Source organism: Athene cunicularia (genome assembly GCF_003259725.1).
Source record: "Athene cunicularia isolate RWA chromosome 3 unlocalized genomic scaffold, athCun1 chr3_part1, whole genome shotgun sequence".
In the NCBI taxonomy this organism is placed as follows: Eukaryota; Metazoa; Chordata; class Aves; order Strigiformes; family Strigidae; genus Athene; species Athene cunicularia.
In genome coordinates this window covers 63948334-63960912 of record NW_020799097.1, presented here as the reverse complement: position 1 = coordinate 63960912, position 12579 = coordinate 63948334, and the positions used below count along the sequence as shown (strand labels likewise).

General features: G+C 38.9%; 1 protein-coding gene across 1 annotated transcript in view; it reads right to left on the bottom strand.

Moving 5' to 3' along the window:
- Nucleotides 1–12579, bottom strand: part of ARFGEF3 (ARFGEF family member 3) — a 97546-nt gene that overhangs the window by 42277 nt on the left and 42690 nt on the right. Inside the window, exons 8-14 of the mRNA XM_026844541.1 lie at nt 11999–12121; nt 10386–10428; nt 9425–9503; nt 6731–6835; nt 3717–4041; nt 2193–2305; nt 529–1439 (exon numbers count right to left, since the gene is read on the bottom strand). Of these exons, the coding sequence (XP_026700342.1) occupies nt 529–1439; nt 2193–2305; nt 3717–4041; nt 6731–6835; nt 9425–9503; nt 10386–10428; nt 11999–12121 (1699 nt within the window). The remainder of the gene's footprint in view (nt 1–528; nt 1440–2192; nt 2306–3716; nt 4042–6730; nt 6836–9424; nt 9504–10385; nt 10429–11998; nt 12122–12579) is intronic.

The following is a 12579-nucleotide window of genomic DNA, read 5'->3' as shown; positions in this document are numbered from 1 at the left end:
AACAAAAGTGAAGAAGAGAGTTGCTCCTCTTTTCTTATCCTTTCAAGAGTTTACTGCTATGGAATTTTTACCACTTTCTTTGCAAAGCTGGCATTACTAACAGTAATGCAGGGATGTACTAAACTACTTAAATCTCTTTCAAAACAGGTGATGGTCCTCCTCACATCCCTTTCATGCTAAGGGGCAAGCCCAACCTCTCTTTAATCACAGCATGTGCAAATCTTCTCAACAGATCTTCACAAATCTGTGAAGAGATATCTTACTACAGAAAATTTGATTTCTCTGTTGACTGAGGACATAATCCAGAGCCTGTTAAGAGTCAATGGATTGACCTCCCTTTGAATCAGTGCCTGCATATTCAACTTGCTTGCCTAAATGAAGTGTGCTGCTGTGGAGGAATGTGCTTTGTAAAGCACAAACCTCCTTATTTTGGGTATGTTCTCTGAAGATGAAACCCTACAAGAGAATCTGCTTACAGTGCTGTCACAGCGTGAATGCTGGTGAGACAGTAAATATTTGCTTGCAAACCTGAGCAGAATGTTGAAGAGAAGCTCTGCAGTGCTCCATCCACCTCCTCAATGCTGGGAAGAGCTATAAGCCGAGGAAGAAGAGCTTCAAGTGACTGGATAAACAGTCGTGCACTGTGCTGGTCTGCTTCTTGGTTTTTCAGCAATTTCAGAGAAAGAGCAGCAGTACGTAAGGATCTGTGACCTGGACAATCCCGTGGTGTCTGCTCCTCGTCAGCCAGGGAGCAATTGTCCGAGCCTATATCTGAGACATCTGACCTGCCCGAGTCCTTCTCTGCTGCCATGGAATACTGATCACATGAATCAAATTCAGTCCTAGAAAGGTCCTGGTCATCTACACTGAAGTTACTTTCACTGTATCTGGATCCATAGGACCGAGTCTTGCAATCAACTGATAAGAAGTTAGTTATATCTGGATAGACTATGGTGTGGCTTCTCTGAACGACGTCTGGCTGGTCGATGGTTTCTGACTCTAGTTCTCTATAATGAATCTCTTTGCTTTCGTGTCCAGCTGGAGATGGCAGTGAGTTTTTTTGGCTTTCTGGATTATCCTCTGGAGTTGTCTGTCCCATATCCCCTTCCAAAGTGGTCTGACCAGTGTCTGTGGTAACGCTAATGCTAATATCAGGACTTTTCTCATTTCCTGATTCCCAGGCAGGATTTTCTGAGGACAGGATGCGCCTCTGCCACCTAAAGTCGGCATCATTGATCTCCATGGAGTCCCTGCTCGTCTCAGTCCCATCCTTCAATTCTTCTAAGCGCCGGAGCAGCAACTGGATCTGCTCTTCACTGAGACCCCTCCCTTGGCTCAGCTCATCTAATGCTCCAAGCAGGGCAAAGACACAGGACACTGAAGCATAACATGCTTCAATACCACCTTTGATGCATGCTTCTGTCATCCCGTCCATGATACTACAATAAAAACAGAGTTAATTTAAGTGATGCAGCACACGTAGTGAGCATGTCACAATCATCCAATGCCATCCCTCCATACAGGAAAAAAAATAAGTGAAAAATCCTGTAAGACTAATCCTGAGAAAGACAACTAGTATTAGAACAAATTACTAAGCCTCCCTCTTTGTAAAGGGAGTGTTAACCAGGGAAACGGTTACCATGCATTTGTACCAGCATGCACAACATGTTTTCCCTTATAGGCAAGCACTTATACTCTAAAAAAACCCAAAACATCAACACCCAACTGAAGCTAAATTTAAAGCCATCTGTGTCCTGGAAATTATCTTATGTACAAGATATGATCTTTATAGGAACTGAGAATCCTTCCTGCACAATCTGATAATGTTTAAATTTTCAAATATCTCCTTTGACTTCATCTTGGAAATGTACCTCTAAATAAGCACACAGCTATTTCATTGCAAGTTTAGGGACCCAAACCCAAGAATTTCCAGCTGTAAACCAACATATTTGGGTATTCTGGCAAACTCCACAAGGTCGTTATCTATGCCTTTACAAACAGGCCCAGGCTGATGACAAACCAGTAAGACCTTTTATGCCTCTGCCATTTTCATGGCTTATTTAACCAGAGAGGTACCCTGGCTTATATTTGGGTATACTTCTGAAGGTACAACTTCTGAAGGTACAACTGTTTAAGTGTCCTATGTGCACAGGTTTAAGAGAGAAGAGGCTAAAGGAGGAAACAAAGCGTACAGCTTGAGAAGATCCAGATGGGACTTCCTTTTAGAAATAGACCTCTTCCTGGCTTCTGACTCAGAACAGCAGGGCCCTGCTAAATCACAAAGCTGCCGAGGACTGCCAAGTATCTGAAAGGAAAGGAAACCAAAGTTACTAGAGGATTATCTAAGCATTATTTAAATACAATAAATGAGTCATAGTTCTATCAAGCCCTGGAACCTGAGGTAGCACTACTGTAATTTCTCACAGCAAAGGAAAACAGCACACAGATGTTCTACTTATTAAAGCCATCTCTTTTTAAAGGCAGAAAAGCATCTAGAGAAGAGCAGAATATTGAACAGGAATCACAAATAGAATGTTCTGCAGTGCTTTACATTTTTGACTGAATATGTTTCAACAGATACTCTACACAAGACAGTCTTTATGTCTAAATATGGAGCAAGTATCTTGCATTACATTATATACCAAAGAGAGTCTTTCACTTCAGTCATCCAGTTACAAAATGATGGAGTCATGCAAGGATAGGCAAAGTGATTCCTTCTGATTCAACCTGCAGGGTGAGGTCCTGTTAATGCCCACCAGGTAATACAAGGAGAAGGCTTTACAAACAAGCCCATATTAATAAGCAGAAAGAGGCAGAAGATACTCCCTGCAGGAAACAAAATTAGACTAAGCTTTTCCTAAAATTTCAGTTGTCATATTTCTATTGTTTAAAATTAGAGGAAGACAAGTGCCAGCATGACCACCAGTTCAGACAACCACCCAGTGGGTGGCTATGCGGTGTTAGGAGTCATCTTCAGACACAGAACAGCCTAGGTATGCACAAGCTAGAAAAAAAATCCTCTGAAAGACCACTGTTCCTACTAATTACATAAGTTGCTTTGTGTTCCACAACATGAGAAGAAAGCCACATACGTGAAATGGAAGAGCCCATGGTTTCAGCTGCTGCTCAAAGTTATCTCCCAGTGCTCCAGTCCTAGTGCTGACAGAGGCACTGGGCAAGAGGCCAGAATGGACTGACTGGTTTTGACATGGCCACTTAAGACATTAGCAGCTTCCTTATGGCTATTCTAACAAAGCTCAAGGAAACTGTATTTAAAAAACCTGGCATGTAATCAAAGCCAATATTCACCTTAATGCCTGGAATGCTACACTGTGAGGATGAATGTCTCCTTCTAGCAAGAGCAGAGAGTGGAGAAAGATGCCAAAGAAGTTGGGAACTGGATCATTATACTGTATCTCACCCAAAAGAGCAGTCATGACTCAGTGATAAGATCTGTTCCATGCGGTACCACAGCATGAACACTAATGGAGTTGCCATAGCAGTTTGCGTTATGGAGATAAATATAGCTATTACGACTTTGTAAAACTAAAAATATGTCAGAGTGGCTTTGATGTAATAGCTGTGCTCAGAAAGGGCAATTTCAGCATCCCTAGTGCTAAGAAAATGAATGGACTGGTATGCACATATCAGCAACACTTACTGTTAAATAAACATTTTGCTTTATATGCCTGGATTTGCACATGTGATTATCCTACCTCTTTCATAATTTTGATGGCTTCTACTCGGTGCTGAGGTGGTGGGTAAAGCAATATCCGGTGATAGAGAGACTGCAGCACAGGCTTCATGGATTCCACTGACCCCACCAGTCGAACCAGTTCTGCTGCAATATAATATATGGTCCGTGCAACAGGCCCACTAAGGGCAGGTGCTGTGGAGGAACAACCCGAACCCCGGCCATGATCAGAGATCCCAGGGGAAGGTGAATCAGCCTCAAGGCAGATGCTGCTGTGGGCAGAGGTGATAGTTTTGTCATGGATTGGATTTCCCAGGATTACTACTAGGGCTGGACACAGTTGCTTCCTGAGAAAAAGAAAAGCAGCAGATGGTAACTGGAAAAAAAAAATCTCACAGGAACAGATTGAAAATAGCCCATGGTTAAATGAGATACACACTCTTGTTTTAATGATCAGTCAACAGCAGTGATTAGATAGAATAACAAATAATGCCAGTTTTTTTTCATCTCCCAAGCATCAGCATGTTAGTACATATGGAAATACTTTTGGGAGCTTTATAAACATGGTACTGATTTTGCAAGTTCATGTTGCTGCACAATGCTGCCCTTTACAGGTTAGCATGCCTCCTCTTTCATTGGTGCAACCTATTGCAAGGTAGAAATTCTAGGTTTCTACTGCTAAGTGTTTCTTCTTCAGTCCAAATTAAAAAAGCCTGACCAAACAAAAAAGAATCTATGTTAACTACAAGGCCATCACCGAGCTGCATATGCATATATTTTAGTAAGCACCCTTAGTTGTGAGCTTCTGTTTTGCTGCTTTTCAGAACATAATTAAAACCCTCTACAGTAACTCAAAGTGTGCACTGTAACTTTTCATATGCCACTACACACTAAAAACACTGTCCCCTTCAACAGTCTTTCTGCATGAACACGAGTTAAGTGATTCCACACTAGCAGATCACTTTTCTGTGGAACCAGAGCCAAAATCAACAGAGCACTTTGCTTCATTAGCTGTTATTTCAGCTTTGCACTCATGCACTTGACATTTTACTTCAGTCTGCAAGACCCTAATTTAAAAAGCCACGAGAATGCTGTCCCAAACCTGATTTTCACCCACATGTCTCAGAGGTTCAAGCTGGTGACTACAGCAAGCACACAATGACAAGTAGTGATTCAGCAAAAAAAAGTAACACATCCTCATAGGTAAGTACATCTTGTTTTCTCAAGATCCAGAACTTTCACTGCTTCTCTTAACATGCTTGCTAAAACAGTTCAGCTTCCTGAAGTCACAGAAAGAAAACCAGCTTTTAATCAGACATCAGATAGTGACTTTGAGCCTGCATATTCCATTTCTTTCTCCAATCAGGTACACTTCAAAACATATCAATTCACTGCTTAAGAAATAAGCCTGCCTCGAAGCAGGCATAATCACAGGTTGCAACAGCAACATATTCCCCACATATCTTAGTCCCATCAAAGTGCTTCTGTATCAAACTATAGAAAACACTGTTAAGAAGAACAGAGCTAAATCTCTGTCCCTTGTTTATCGTTTGTTAAGAACTGACTACAAAGTGCCAGCCAGAGAGAAAGTTGTGTGCACGTAGGCAACAGCTCCTTAAAGAACAAAGACAGCTATTAGTTTTGTTCACAACTTTGCTACACAGTTCATAGATCAGTGTGTACTTATACTGCAATATATACTCAAAATGATGTTTGCAGTTTAATCTGGTTTATGTCTTCCCCGTGGTTTGGGTTTTTTTTTTCCACTTCATCTTAGGCATGTGGTTGGAGGATGCATATTCCTTGGCAGCAACACAGGTTAAGAAGTCCTGCCCCTGAAGGCTTGCCTTCATGATACACAGTTACAAATACAAACACCTGTAGATTTGCAGCATAAAGTGGATCGTCAAAATTATGTAAATTTAAAATAAAACAAAAAGTGTTTTCTTTTAACCAAGATCATTTCAGTGACCTTGCTTACAGGATGGCCCCACAGTCACTCACATACGCATTAACAAAGGGTTGGTGAAATTCAAGGGCAGAAACTTCTGAAAAGGATTTGCCGTGAAAGAGAGGATTCTGCTCTTACATTAGAACTCCCAGAGGTTGCAGCACAGGGTCCCTGTGAACACTGCCAAGTGTTATCAACCTGAAGACCTCCCAGTCCAGCAGCCACTGATTTTACTGGGAGAGTGAGGAAAGTTATGGGTGCCTCTACATGTTGTATCCTTAGAACTGGACCCAAGTCAAACACTTTCATTTCAAAAATTACCAGGTAAAAGCATAAGAAACACATTTGCCATTAAGAGTCATGTATATGTTTTCTTAACACAATCATCCACCAAGGTCACAGGATGGGCATAGACTACAAGGAACTGCGTATTAGGTACATTGTTGCTTTATTACTATGACTCAATTATCTATATGTTACAAAAAACACACTACTGCAAAGAGGGAAAAGGATTATTTCAGGTGCTCTGAGGTGATGGTATCAAACAATTTAGAGGTAGATATGAAAACTGAAGACATCAAGCTTTTCAGGTGAAATGTATTAAAAAGAGGGTTTCCTGATAAAGTAGAAGCACCATGAAGACCATTTAGCCTCAACCCTTATACAATGCAGGTCATAAGCATTTCTGGTCACCAGCACACCATCTGACATTAATTTTGCTTATCTACCTGTATTGCTGCAACAGACCAGCCAGAGTCTCTAAAGCACCCTCCTACTGTAAGCAGGATATTTGTGTGTTTAATGCTGCACACAAATCCAAACTATTGCAGAAAGCATAAGAGATTTTCTGTTCTGGCTAAATACACTTCATTACAGTGATAATTCACTGCAGGGAATTAATGTGCTAGCTGAGCATGTGGTCCTACCAACCTTATATGAAGCACAAAATGAACTGATAGCAGGTTAACAGCAAGCTCTGCTCACATCTGGAGATTTATTACAGGTTTGTTTGCATGGTTGGGGGAGAAGAAGGTCCTTTTATACTTACAAATGAAATATTTGCACTAGTCTTCAGATGTACTCACCATATTAGATCAGTGAATCCTTTGTGCTGGTGCATGCTGGGAGAGAGGCTGTTTAACATGGAGAGGATGCACTCCAAGTAAAGAAGCTGAAGTTGCCGATTGTCACTGGCAAAGAGAAAAGATGCCGTTCACATCACATTAAACCAAAGATTATTTAGTTTTTTAAAATAACTACATTAGTCCACTTGAAAATTATACCACAATTTACAGCAGTGATTTATTCTGCTACTTCCCATGGATTTACAATGGTATGATCACATTTATCATCCCATTTATTTTGTACTGATCACATGCAGTGATCTGCTACCTAAAAAAAATCAAACAAAAACTATGTGAAAAAATAGGAAGAAGAAAACAGAAATAATTATTCAAATTCAATCCAAAACCTTGAGGAGGAAGGAACCCTTAAACAGAGGAAAAGGAGACAACCAGAAGATTTTTGTCTATTGGATAGTTTCTTCAGGCTATCTGAAGGGCATTTAGGCTGCTCTCTTCTGGTTATTTTTTCTCTTTTCTTGGTGACAGCTACAATGGTCCAAAGTCAATGTCTACAGGCAGAAAGTCACATCATGGCATGGTTACCTTTCAGGGCCTTGCCAGTTACTCTGTCAAAACCATAAACACAAAGTGAGCTTCATGAGAAAGAACATGCAAGATCTGTGGACATCTGGAATTGGTGCAGTGTGCTTGTACCTACTCTCAGAATTAGCTGCGGAATTCAGAAGACAAGCAAGGCTGAGATCTGCCTTATGAAAGGAGCTCCTCAAAACCCCAAAAGGAGCTCCTCAAAACCAAATTCTAAAAAGCTTGAAATTTAGAAGGAGGAATTAAAGTAATCTTCAGACTAAGAAATTACAACAGGCAGTACAGCATACTAAACCTCATTTCACTGACCTGGAGGTTAGAAAGTTAAGTTGCTGCCAATGAAGTGTTTTGAAGGAGACACAAAAATTAGAAATAACAGCTTTTCATTCATGGAGTTAGTTCTTTAACAAGCCATGCTAATTAAATTTATTTTCCTCAGATTCAATCAGAATACCTCATTATGCTTTGCTCATAAGTACAGATTCTAACAGTCTACGTACACAATTACAAGCATGAAGTAAACCATGGTTCAGTAAGTATTTTTAAGCCCTCTGAATTTCTTATTGTACATTATCTACAGCAAGCCTCAATCTGTTCTAATTCAGTACAATTTTATTGGGAGCTGGGATTGCAGATTTTTTAAAAGAAAAAGACTTTCAGTGATTTTGAAGGATCCTGTGACGTAGTTCAGTTTCCATATTTCATAACCAGTAATTAAAACTGATTATCATTTGGTGGACAATACTTATCAAATGACAGCTGTTTACAGCTTCACATGTGGGCAAAATCTGATACAAAGAATCTTTCAGCTGGTGTTGCCACTTGCTATTGTTAGATACACACTTTTGAAGATCTCTTCTTACTGTCCTGTAACTATGTACACAAATAAAAAAAAAAAAAAGAGTTTATTTAGAAGAATCAGAAACATGCTTTTGTTTTCCCAAATGCTGACACTGATTAAATAATGCTAAGAAAGGCACTCTTCCCTTTCAAATCTTGCTGTAATTAGAGACACTCATGGGAGGGAGTCTATAGAAGAACTGCACATGAAGATGTCCGTGCTGTCTTCAGCTCCAGTAGTTCCTAAGCATAGGTTTCCCAAAAATGGTAGAGCATATACTGATGGATGTTTCTTTGGTTTCTCTCCCATTTCCCCCAAGTTCACCACAGGCTATTTCCAGAGACACACAGGCCAACCAAAGAGACAATGTTATGCTACATTTAAAATAGCTGATGACTGGCTTTTTTGCTATCACTCAGGCCATATGCAACTGGCAGTAGTAGCAAGTTAAATCTTATTTTACTGATACAGAAACAATGTTGTCAAGTGAGAACCTGTTTTTCCCTTAAAACTTTGAAATTATTTCTAGCTTACTATATTTCTATTTTCTAAATAACTGTAGAATGTTCGCATTGCTTTTGGTTGGTCATCTCTTTAACACTTAAGGCTTTTTTTGGCTCATTTCTTAATAGACCATTAGTCGAGCCATGCTAGAATGTCACAGGAAGTATTTTTTAACTCATGAGTAAGTATTTATTCTTACAGTAGTGGCCAAAAGACTCTAGTATTTTAATGCAGTGTAACACCCTACTGCTGCCCATAACTACTACATTTTAAAAGTTAAGCTCATGCATTTCGAAGTAGGTAACATTTAATATTCCTAAATTTAAGGAATGCTTTAGTAACACAAATTATCTCATTTGGATAAATGCTGCCTTTCTAAGGAGGACATATTACTTTATTCTGCATGTTGCTTCTCTTTGGTTTTTCCATGTCTCCTGTAATTGTTGTTCTTTCTACAATGGTTGCTTTCAAGCCAGAAAAGAAATCTCCTTTGACAAGAATTTTGCTGCTTTATGGAAGTTACTTATAGATTAGATTTACTGGAAGCTCTTTAAAGCTAAACAGTGCACAAAGAAGGCAAATTAGCTTCTCATCTCAAGTGAGGATTGAATCAGTGCATCATGAACAATACTTCCTCTAATAAACACTTCACTGAAGCACAGTTTTGCTCCATAATTCCAGGACTACAATGGTACAAGCACATGTATCAGTGAAACTCTCAATCTCCAGGTAATAAATTCAAATTATAAACTGAAATAACTCACTTTATGACAGCCTGGAGCTTCTCACAGAGCACAGTGAGGACAGATACAACATCATCACAAAGAGACTCAGCTGAAGTACCTCCAAAAAGGACAAAGATCAGAGGCATTACATATGTGCAGCTGGATTGCAACCTCAATTCACTTTCAGAGCTGGTCAGAGCTTTTAAACAATAAGCAGGGCTGCCAAAATGCATAGAGAAGATGCAGAAGGAAAAGTCCTAGACTGGAAAGTGATCTCCATACAATGAAAAAGCAGTATTATTAAATCTGGAGAGAGCATTGATTGCTTACATGCATTTACAGAAGGTTAGCTGAAATTCAATTCAGATAATAAAATAAGTATACAAATAAATAATACAAAATTACTGGCTCCAGTACTTCTACATGGCAGCTAAAATTTCTGTATCTCTCCCTGCAGTTTGTCTCTGCTACACAGCTTCTGATGTCTGATCAGGTTCTGATCTTAGAAGAGGATGCTTGTGTAGTTCAAAGATTTTAGCCTCCATCCACACAAGTTCTCCTGCAGGCATCCGGTAAGAAGGTCAAAAGCAGGGATTATTTTTAAACCTGTCAGACAAGGTGTTGGAAGTTAAGCCAGAACGGGAGTAGGAAAAAAATTATCTTGTAAAATAATAATTTGGCAAGTGTGAACAGACCTTTCCTAGTGATGCACTTTCAAAAGCTGACATTTTATAAACTGTGTCTCTGGGCTGAAATACAATAACACAACCATTTACAGATTTTATGTCCTACTTCGTGAATCTGTTTCAATTTAGGAAGTAAAGCCACTTAGTAAAACTTTCTCCAGAGCACTGGCATACTGAGAACATCTAGCTATGGAGAAGGTAAGAAATCCTGAAGATGCAATTCCTGTGACATCAAACAGTACTGTGCTGGTGAAAGGACAGTGAAGAGTGAAAAAGCTGGATTGGAAGGAGCCACTAAAAAATGTTACAAATACCTTGATTCTTGAATTTCTGCAAAGCGTCATGGTTTTCAATTGTCTGTTGAGGAAAGACAAAGGTGGTGTAATTGGTGCAAAGGGTAGGGAAAAAACCTGTAGAAGCAATACTTGAAAAGCAGAGCTTTCTTAACAACTCTGTCTATCTGTTTGGGGTTTTGTATATTAGGTTTAAATGAAGTTTTTGCAAAACATTTTCAAAAATTCCTTAAGATCTGTTTAAACAGTTGTTTAGATTTAAGGAATTCACATCTCATTGAGCTGAATTAGGATCTCTAAGTCCTTAAGGAACATCCTAACCTTAAAACAAGTCAGTAATAACTAGGTGTGTAAGTAATTGAAAATAATTGAGAGGAAAGCATAGTCCAGATTTCACAAAGTACTTAGAAACCAAAATCAATTGAGTATTAGAGAGTTTATCACATTACCATTGTTAATGTTACAGTGCCAACACAATTAATGGCAGTCAGGAAATGGAAATGACCTCTTACATCATTTGGCTCAGCTGCTGTATAGGATTTTTCCTATCAGTGCAAAAAGGGGTCAAACCAAATTCTTCTCTCAAGCATCAACAACAAACTGCTAGGAACTATATGCAGCTCTCATATGCTTTCACCTACTCCTCAGCTAAGAACAGAACTAACCAAATTCAGCTTTCATACCCAAACTGAAATTTCAAAACTACTGGGGGTTTTTTGGTGTTTTTTTGTTTTGTTGGTTTGGTTTGGATTTTTTGTGAATGTTTTGATTAGCAAAATGAACCTACTTAGCACAAACAGAAGATAAGTTTAAATAAACCGATCAATTCTGTTCTGCAGTTGCTCATTAGGATAAAAGTAATCTAGTCTACTAATCCAAAATAGAAGTGATCATCTTAACCCAAAACAGATATAAAGAAAATAATCGGTGCAACTACAGTCCTTAAAGTTTCCTAATAAATAGAAACTTAGTTATACAAATAGTGCTTTTTTGATAATGTGATAATATGCAAAGCAGCATAAACAAAGGTAAGAAGCCAATGTAATTTCATATGTGCCCAGAACATTTACAGTTTTGTTGACAATGTGCTGGGATTTCATTCAAACAGCTCTCGTGAATTTTAATAATGCAGTAAATAGAATTATTTTTTTTTTTTTGCTAACAACTAAGCAAAGAATTTAATGAGCTTAAATTATCTTCTATAAAACAGTCAAAGAAAAAAAAAATGAATGACACTTTCCTTAGTTAAGAATTTGTTTTGTTTATGTAAATATTTGTCATGCAAAAACTTTTAGCAAAAGGATTTCAGTGAACCTTAGAAAAACAAGCAAACAAAATAAAGAATGGAAAAGGCCAAGGCAGCCTGACATCAGAACAAAGCCTCTTTTGTTTAATGGAAGGAGAAAAAAAAAAAAAAATCAGCCAAGTAGAGCTGACAATGAGAGCTGCGTTTCCAATAGACTGCTCCGAGGCAGGCTCAGAGTCAGAGCCCAAAAAAACTTTTAAACAAAATTGTGGAAGTGTCAAATAAAAGCCATAAGGCACAACAAGCCAGTACAATACACTGCATTCAGAGCAACAAAAAGGTACGCAGCCATGGACATGGAACCATTTGTTGACGCCAGAAGGCTCACCATGTTTTCTTGCTTTTGTCGTAACTGTAAAGTCAAGTCACTCAACATTTGGCTGAGGGTTGCCCGCACAGCGGTGTTAATGCTCCGCTGGTGACAGCTAGATACATATGTCTCAATGCAAACCTGATGAGGAAACAAGACAGCAATACATAGATATGAACTGTAACTTACCAGGAACACATTTTAGGAGGGTACCAAGGTCTCTCGCATGCAGATAGTCAGCCTTCCCTACTATTTCATATTGCTTTATTAGCACATGAGAAGTTTTCAGCAATATGGAAAACTGAGTAAGTAGCATCTAGAAGCATCATGCAATTCATCAGTCTCACAGCTGCAGGAATGGTAGAGCAAAAATGGCAAAGTCTCCTTCTGTCAAATCCATGTGATGTTGGCACTTGCCTTGCTTTGTAGGTAATTCACTAAATGCTGCTTTGATTGGTCATGTCTAGACACTGTAACTATCACTCTGCAAGTCTGTATCTACAATGTAAATACCCTTTAATTTGTTAAGGTTGTTGCTTCTGTTGTATAGGTATTTGCCGCTTTTTCTATAATTTATTATTACATACTGCAGCACATCT